The sequence below is a fragment of the Aspergillus oryzae genome, chromosome 4 (genome assembly GCF_000184455.2).
Source record: "Aspergillus oryzae RIB40 DNA, chromosome 4".
Classification (NCBI taxonomy): Eukaryota; Fungi; Ascomycota; class Eurotiomycetes; order Eurotiales; family Aspergillaceae; genus Aspergillus; species Aspergillus oryzae.
In genome coordinates this window covers 3,942,991-3,951,569 of record NC_036438.1, presented here as the reverse complement: position 1 = coordinate 3,951,569, position 8,579 = coordinate 3,942,991, and the positions used below count along the sequence as shown (strand labels likewise).

General features: G+C 48.6%; 2 protein-coding genes across 2 annotated transcripts; both read left to right on the top strand.

Moving 5' to 3' along the window:
- Positions 1–2,535: 2,535 nt before the first annotated feature.
- On the top strand, positions 2,536–4,313 carry AO090102000222 (translation initiation factor 4B; the record flags this gene model as incomplete). Its single annotated transcript, XM_023236924.1, has 5 exons — positions 2,536–2,599; positions 2,650–2,694; positions 2,832–2,909; positions 2,963–3,244; positions 3,295–4,313. 5 exons carry the CDS (start codon positions 2,536–2,538, stop codon positions 4,311–4,313), a joined length of 1,488 nt encoding a protein of 495 aa, XP_023091725.1.
- A 1,270-nt stretch (positions 4,314–5,583) lies between these two features.
- Positions 5,584–7,458, top strand: AO090102000223 (MFS transporter; the record flags this gene model as incomplete). Its single annotated transcript, XM_023236923.1, has 8 exons — positions 5,584–5,703; positions 5,758–5,778; positions 5,842–5,899; positions 5,969–6,028; positions 6,084–6,369; positions 6,419–6,800; positions 6,856–6,958; positions 7,013–7,458. 8 exons carry the CDS (start codon positions 5,584–5,586, stop codon positions 7,456–7,458), a joined length of 1,476 nt encoding a protein of 491 aa, XP_023091726.1.
- Between the last annotated feature and the right edge of the window lie 1,121 nt (positions 7,459–8,579).

The following is an 8,579-nucleotide window of genomic DNA, read 5'->3' as shown; positions in this document are numbered from 1 at the left end:
ATGGTCATAACGACGTGTCCAATCTAACTAGTAGATACAGTCCATGGGTGCACCTCCCTACATCTTGACTCGCTTATGAAGATCGGGCCTGTCAGATTTCTAATTAAATCCCAATACTATACAGTTTATCGTACAGGCCATTCATTTCCCGTAATCTAATATACAAGACGATGTATGTATGTCCACAGGGGGCACACTGTAATTTCTGGATTGTCCCCTCAACCCTCTCCTGCAAGTAAAACTGAGCATGTTTCGACTCCTCCACAGAACAGGAGGTCACATATTTACGCCGTCGATACTTCATAGCATACTAGTGCTCGTGTTTGGTAAAAAGCCTTCAAGGGTGACTCCCTTTAAGCAATAAGAGTCGCGGGTATTCATTTGGCTTCGATCCGACATGCAATTGAATGGCCATTTCGACAGATGACCATCTTTTGGAGGGGAGAAAATAATGATCGGTTCTCTGCATTACTGCGATCCAGTTTTGGGTGGTCCTGCTTCAGATGCACGGGGCTTGGATTTTTCAAGTTCTTCGATCTTTTCATCAAGGAGTGCCATCTCAGCCTCAATACTCAGCAATTTTTCGCTTAGAAGCCCTCTATAGTCATCGTCCGAAAGAGACTTAAGAGGGATCCATTTCGAGTTAGCGATCCGCTGGATGATTGGCTTAGATGGAGTATTGGCCTGCTCTATTTGCCAATTGTCGATCGCATTATAAGAGCCTTGCCCGAGATAGCCTAGTAGCGAGAAAACAACAACCCCTGGAATAAGCCGGCCTCCTAATCGTTGTCAACACATCAGTCATCGACATCCAAATTACCAGCGCTTGGCGGTAAAGCTTCAGAGGGCTAAATATTAAATACCCATTAATCTTGTCACGGCTCCGCCAGCAATTCCCCCCGACAAGGCGCTGACATAAGCGCGTTGTTTCGGGGTGGCATTATCTTCGTAATGGAGCTTCAAGATATTGCCCCTTAGCCCTGCATATTAGGTTCAACACCAAGAAAATCTTCCAACACCTAGAAAGTAGGAGGGTAAGGAGCTTACACCAAAAAGAGGTCCCACAGGCGAACCAGTGGATACCACAAGATATAGAATGTATCACCGGGTGACGAGAAGATCGAACGACGCCTGAAATCCCTCCATAGACAAGACCTGCAGAGCCTGCATAATAAACCAGTAAGCAGCCGGATAACACAGTACATTCTATACCAAAAAGAGCGTCTTCCAAATGATTGAATCAAAAGATAGGTTCTATGAGCAAAGCCAACACTAACCGCTTAGAGCTCCCACCTTCAGGGAAGAAAAAATAGCGTTAGGTTCTGAATTCGGATTTTGACTATGTTGGCCACTCATCTTGCGTACTATGTAGTCCGCAAACCAAAAGCTAGATTCAAATCCAGATCTACGACTACTGCTGCCATTGGCATCTTTTATTGTCTGGATGGGCGAAGGGCGGTAGTGCACGTGATGTATGAGATTATGTAAGGCGATGCATGGATTAACTAGGCCGAGGGCACATGACAGGTTACCTATTCTCTTATTACTGCTATTTTGTCCCCCAAAGTATTTAGTTCTTAACGTGGACTAGGTTTTACTTTTCCAATTCTATACATTGCAATGGTTAGGAGTGCCAGTCTGGTCTGGTTATGTAGCACCTCGACGGGGTGGTATGGATATAGAATTGGCGAAGATGTGCTTGGAGAACAATAGAATCCACATTCACCTAGGGTTCCTGACTACCCGAGTCAAAATTCCCAGGGGCTATGCAATTCTATAATAGGTTAATTGTTCGTCAATTGTTTATCGAATAGCACCAGCCACTTCCGTTCGTATACTAAGTAGTCATGAGGATTATGGAATGCATCCTGCACGACGGAAATCGTTAAGTACGATTCCAGAACAATGCCATTTGCGTCCACCTGCAAGGAAAGAGGCGATCAACCGCTTAAATCCAAATGAATTCCGAATTTTACTATTTTAGAACCTCTTAAAGTTGACAAAACTTGAATCCTCCTTCGCTGGTCTGAATAATTAAAATAGTCATCAAAGAAAGGAAAAGAAAAGATGAAGGTGGGGAGTCCTAGTAGTAGTTTGACCACTTCTCCGCAAAGCGAGGTTGCAAGAAAAAGCCCTCTTCGCGGGTTTGGGTCGAGGCGCAAACCGAAAAGCCGCACCAACACTTTTTGAGGCTGACTTTTCTAGCGTCATCACTAAAAATTATCCTCGCGGATTAACTCACTTTCCCCTCTGTTCTTCACTGCGGAGCTCTCCTGCAAAACCCCCCCATTTCACATCGTCTTGTTCAAAACTAGACGCCACCTTTCGCATTCTTACAGTCTTCCTTATCGGAAGTCATTTTATCTATTTCTCAACCCTCCCGTGTGAGACGCGCACAAGTCCCTCCCTTGGCGCGTTTCTGGATATCCAACAACCGCAATCATGGGTACGTTTTTACCCCTCTTAGGCATAATTTATGCTCTCGCTATATGACAGTGCTGTCATTTCTTGAATCGACAATGGATACTAAAGATCATGTCTCCAGCGCCTAAACAGAAAGCCCAGAAGATGTCCATCAGCACCTTCTTAGCTGATGAGAGTAAGTTAACCCCATGAATCTCCGCGGGGCGATCAGTGCTAAATTATTAGACTTTGGCTCTTGGGCCGACGAGATGGATGACATGCCTTTGCCTGGTAAGTGATGCTATTTCAATGATCGAGACTGGATAACCTCGTACTGATACAAATGACCACTAGCCGGTACGTTATTGACACTACTTGCTCACGATGTTTGCTACCGACCTGGATAGACATGGTCTAATACAATATAGCCCCTCCTCAGCCCAGGTTCGACAGCGATCGCCGTGCTGGTGGTCCCCCGTCTGCTGGATTTGGCAGTGGCTTCGGTGGTACACACCCTCCCCTTTATGGTATTTTATTCCAGCTGACAATGAGAACCAAGACCGTGGCTACGCCGTGAGGGAGCCCCTCCCCCTCCCCACCCAGCCCCCGTATACTGCCCACGTCGGAAACTTAGCCTTTGATGCGACTTCGGCTGATATCTCTGACCTCTTTGTTGACTGTGCTGTGACGAACGTTCGTATTGTGGAAGACAAGTTGACGAAGGCCCCTAAGGGCTTCGGTTACGTCGAATTCGAGACCGTAGACGGCTTGAAGAAGGCTCTCGACCTCTCCGGCGCCACCCTGCAGGGAAGGACCATCCGGGTCAGCATCGCAGAGCCTCGTAAGTGATTCGACATTCGGCTCATTACACACTCGCTGACAGTGCTACAGCTAAGGAACGTGATGTCAAGGAATTTGACTGGACTCGTAAGGGCCCTCTTCCCGCCCCCGAAGCTCCGCGCCGTGTGCCTGACCGCTCCTCCTTCGGACGTAACATGGACAACTTCTCCGATGCCGGTAGCGAACGTACTGGTGGACGCCGCAACTTCGAATCCGACGGCAAGTTCCGCGATTTCGGCAACTGGGAGCGAAAGGGTCCTCTCTCTCCGACCGGCCCAGTGAGAGAAGGTGGCCGTCCTCGCACCAACGAGGGATCCAGTTTCAGAAAGAGCTCACCTGCCTGGGGTGAGGGACGTTCCCAGGATGGCTCAAGGCCTCCACGACGTGAATTCCAAGAACGGGCACCTACTGCAGCTGAAATGGACAACGCCTGGAGATCCAAGATGCGTCCTGATCAACCCAAGGAGTCTAGCAACCCTCCTTCCCCCGCTGCCGCTCCTGCATCCCCTGCCGCCCCTACGAGGCCAAGACTGAACCTTCAAAAACGAACTGTGACCGAGGCCGTGTCTAGCCCGGCTGCGACCACTGGAACTGGTGCCAGCCCATTCGGTGGCGCCCGCCCGATTGATACCGCTGCCAGAGAGAAGGAAGTTGAGGAACGGCGCCAACTAGCTTTGCGGCAAAAGAAGGAAGCCGACGAGAGGGCCAAGGCTGAGAAGAGCGAGAAGCAGCGAGCTGCTAAGGATCAGGCCAAGGGCGACAAGGCCAGCACACCCGCCGATCCTAACGGCAGAGATACTGCTGATACCCCTCAGGGTGCGAAGAACTTCGAGATCCTCCGGCGGGCCGGTGAGGACGAGAGTGGCATGGCCGCTGATCAAGATCAATCAGAGGAGACCAAGCCTGCTGCGAAGGCCGAAGCCCCAAATGACGCCGCTGCTAAGAAGGAAAACGGTAGCTGGAGGCGGGCTCCTGCTCAGCCAGCCGATGCTGCTGACGAGGAGGGCTGGAGCACCGTGAGCTCGAGGCAACGTAACAACCGCCGTGGAGCCGGCCGTTCGTTCGCATAGATCTAACGATACCCCGAATGCAGTCATTGCTCGACCGAAACTTCACAATCCTTCCAGAGCGAAATCCTGCTCACGAGGCTCTTCGTTTGGTGCCTTGGTTTTACTGTCGCTTGCGGCTATCTCCGGGTAGCGCGTTTTCGAGATTGCTCTGCGAACAACGTTCGTTTCAATTGATGAGATTTTTTGGCTATGTTAATGACTGTTTGTTTTCAATACCAATCGTCCCGCTTCTCTCTACTCTCCATTTCTCTCTGATTGATTCACGACTTTTTCCGTCAGTCAAGATCCCCGATTCACGTCTAGTCTTTGCTACCGTTGTCCGGCATGTCGAAAAGTTTTCTATGTTTCCTTTTACCCCCTCTTCCTAGTTGCCCTTAGTTTCCTTCTCGAGCTAGTGATTCTCATGTATGTGAATGGACTTAGTATACGCTTGTGACGCTTACGGCCGATCTGGATGGAAAGACGCTATGTTATCCCTAACGATGGTTTCTCTTTCTTCCGCATTTCTCGGCTTTGTTGTGTCCAGTGATTCCCCCCTTTCGTTGTCTTGTTCGGGATCGGGGAATGGCGTGCGGAGTTCGATTCTTCTTGATCTTCTAACGGAGCCATGTCCCTTGCTAGTTGACGAGACCAGCCATGCGAATAAGATTACGACTCAGCGACCTGAAGAGGTAATTCCCGGAGCCAAAGAACGGTAGTCTATCTTACAAGCCAGGCTTATAAAAGAGAACCAAAAAAACAAAAAGACTATCTTTCCCTTTTGCTCTTTCTCCTCTTTTAATCCCTGATACTGGTAGCCATGTACGGAGCTTATCCATGGAATCCCGCTGAGTTTTCATTGTATTTTTCGTCGTGTCTTGATTATAGAATGAGCAGTACAGTTTTTTGTTCAGTTGCATACTCGATTCATGATCCCTGTAGAACTAGAACAAGCGAGATGCCGTGGTGGTCATGGTCCGCCAATGAGTAGTCTACGGCATAGGCTTCTCACTCTTATAGCCCGAATAAGTAATCCGATCCACTTGGGATGCGGACCTGGGGAGGCTGGGGAGCCATCATCATCCCACACCTGCTGTCGACCGAACCAGATCTGGTAAGATAAGCACAAAATTATACTTTGGCCAACTCACCCACCACAATCAGATCTTTCTTGCGTTATTAAGGAACTATAGATCTATATTTAATGAAGCGAGGGTGTCTCCGTTCTTCTACTTGTATATAATTTTTTCACCCGTGTTCTTGATACCCCGCAGCCCAGCTGAACGAAATAATGCACCGGAATGATATTCAAGAGAATTATGTGCCGGTGGCTTCTTCCCCGCCGTGGAAGCTGGGGTTCCGGTCGTCGAGGAGATTTGTGATCTCGGTGGTTGCAATGGCTGTTTTCACGGTTTGGAGTCATATACCTGGTTCTCTGTGCAGTGTGTACTAACGGTGATGATAGGATGTTTTCATTTATGGCATGGTGTGTTGTAACCCAATTGCAAGTTTCTTGCGGGTTAGGTGCTGATGGATATGGACTTGCTAGATCGTTCCCATCTTGCCTGTGGTGCTTAAAACCCGTGTGATTGTGCCTGATGATCAATGTATGTGGTTTTTTTACCCCCCTCTTTGGGGTTGACATATGTTGTCGAGTCATTGACGATATCATACAGTACAGCAATGGATGGCTATCATGCTTGCCGCGTTTGGGGGTGCTATCTTCGTTGGATCTCGTAAGCTCCTTATTCCTGGAATCATGAGCAAACCTGTTTGACCACATGGATACAGCTATATTTGGCTACTTTGCCGACAAGGGTACCTCCCGCCAGGTACCCTTCATCTTCGGTCTACTCGCGTTAGGTGGTTCGACTATCATGTTCTGGATTGCCCGGACGCTCTCTTCGTTGATCGTCGCGCGAGTCCTGCAGGGCTTGTCTGCGGCTGTCGTCTGGACCGTTGGCATGGCTCTTGTTGTAGATACGGTGGGAAAGGACCAGGTTGGAGCAGCTATGGGATATGTCTCCATGTCTATGACAGTGGGTACTGTTTTTGGCCCTTTCATCGGAGGGGTCGTGTAAGTCACTTGTTGAATAAAGATGCCCTTACCTCGCTGACCCCTATAGGCTGTCGCGGATAAGTTACGACGCCGTATTTACGATCGCTGTTGGACTAGTCGTCTTGGATATCCTCCTTCGACTTGTCATGATTGAGCAAAAAACCGCCTTGACCTGGACTCAGCCACAGATCGCTAACGAAACTGAGGGTTTACTGAGCAGTGCCAGCGAGACTGGCAATGGCGTGTACCAAGGCACCAGGGAGGAATGCTCTGAGATATCAGTCAATCCCCGTCATTCCGTTTGTTGGCCGGAGGTCAGTGGCGAGCTAGATGCGAGCGGAAGGACATCTTCTATGCCACCTATCGTGCGTTTGATGTGCTCTAGCAGCGTGTTGCTCTTTTGTGGAGCGACTGTAGTCGATGCCATTTTGTGGTCTTCTTTCGACACCGTATGCGGGCCCCTAGTCACACTATCTTGAATGCCTTGTTAACCAGTAGTTATAGGTGCTTCCGCTTCATGTGATGGATACATTCCAATGGGATTCCTTCTGGGTCGGGATCTGTTTCCTGCCATTGTTCGCGCCATCTTTCTTTTCTCCTCTAGTTGGTATGTTTGGTGACCAGCAAGCCGGGTGTCCATTGAATTAACCGATTTCAACAGGTGATGCCGTTGACCGCTATGGATCCCGAACGATTGCGTTCCTTGGATTCCTGCTGGACTTCCCTACATTTTTCCTCCTTCGGCTCATCACACATGACACGAAACAGGACCAAATTCTCCTTTATATGTTCCTATTCATCGCAGGTATTGCATCGACCCTTCAGATGGTGTCCCTCATGACGGAAGTTAGTCTCGTCGTTGAGCGATATGAGAAGGAATCGCCGGGGATCTTTGGGAGTCAAGGAGGCATGGGGCAAGCGTATGGACTGTTCAATGTCGCCTGGTCGGGTGGCCAGGTATTGGGGCCATTGATCGCAGGGCTTCTGAGTGATCGGGGTGGGTGGGTGACGATGGTCAGCGTCTTTGGAACGATGAGTGGCGTCACTGCGCTAGTTATCGGCTTCTCAGATAAGAAGGTCCTGAGGTGTTTCAGGAAACAAACATAGCCTTGTGCTGGCTGTTTTTGGAGAAGTGTGATATTTTGGCCATATACTAACAAATTTGTGTATAAATGAAGTTAAAAAGGCACTCCTTGAATAGGTTTCCAACTAATGCAGTTCGTGGTGGCGGTTTCGCGGCACAAAAGTATATAACAGCAGACTTGCATGATATCATCAGCCGATAAAGCTTCCTTCAACCAGGAAAGAAAATAAAGTTTACGTGAAGAATGTCAGATCTTCACGTAAGGGGCAAGTGGATATATAGTGACAATAACGAATGGCTGGTATGTGTTTCCCAGGAGATACCGACGGTTGTTGGAGAGATGGCGGGAATAACGGTTGCAAGGGGGAAAGGACCGCAAGGTTGGACGTTAGGAAGTCTCCTTGTAAGTAGGAAATGCTTCAAGGCAGTTACCTCCTTTGAAGACAAAGACCAGAGAGGGATCTTCCCTTGGAACAAACAGATTGTAAGCCAGCTCTTCTAAATCCCTTTTAGCAGTGAAAGAAGTAAAGACGTTAATTGAAAATGATCCGTCACAAACATGCGGGGACTAAAAGGATCCACACACGTGTGTCTGGCATCTAATCTGCTCAGCGACAATCCATGATTTAGATCCGGGGAAGAGGATGAGATGGTGTGATTGCCCTAGAGACGATCATTTTAAATACCGATATTATCGACCTGGATTCTGAGGAACTCAATAGTAGGCCAGGTCCCATGTAAGATATGACGGTGGTTGGATTTCCCCTTCCTCCCCCCCCAATCCAATAAATCCACCCCCAAATACTAAGAATAGATTAGAATACAAGTAAACAATACATTAGCATTACAGCAGACACAAGACGCCTAACGTCGGGTAACTCCACTACTTACCCGCCATCATTGCATTTATTCCATCTCTGTTTATCGACTGAAGCCTTTCTTCTCTTTCTAGAAATCCCACGGCTGGCACTCTTCCTCTGCTTCTTCTTCCCTGTTTGGAAGCGATGCGTGTGTGTCACTAACGTTTAACCTTTCTATTTCTATTTAACTGGACCGCCCCGTTCTCTGAAACTCTTACTTCAATTTCTGCGACACGCTTCTGACCGGAGATCCTTCTCATTTCCCCAACCCAATTCCCTACCCG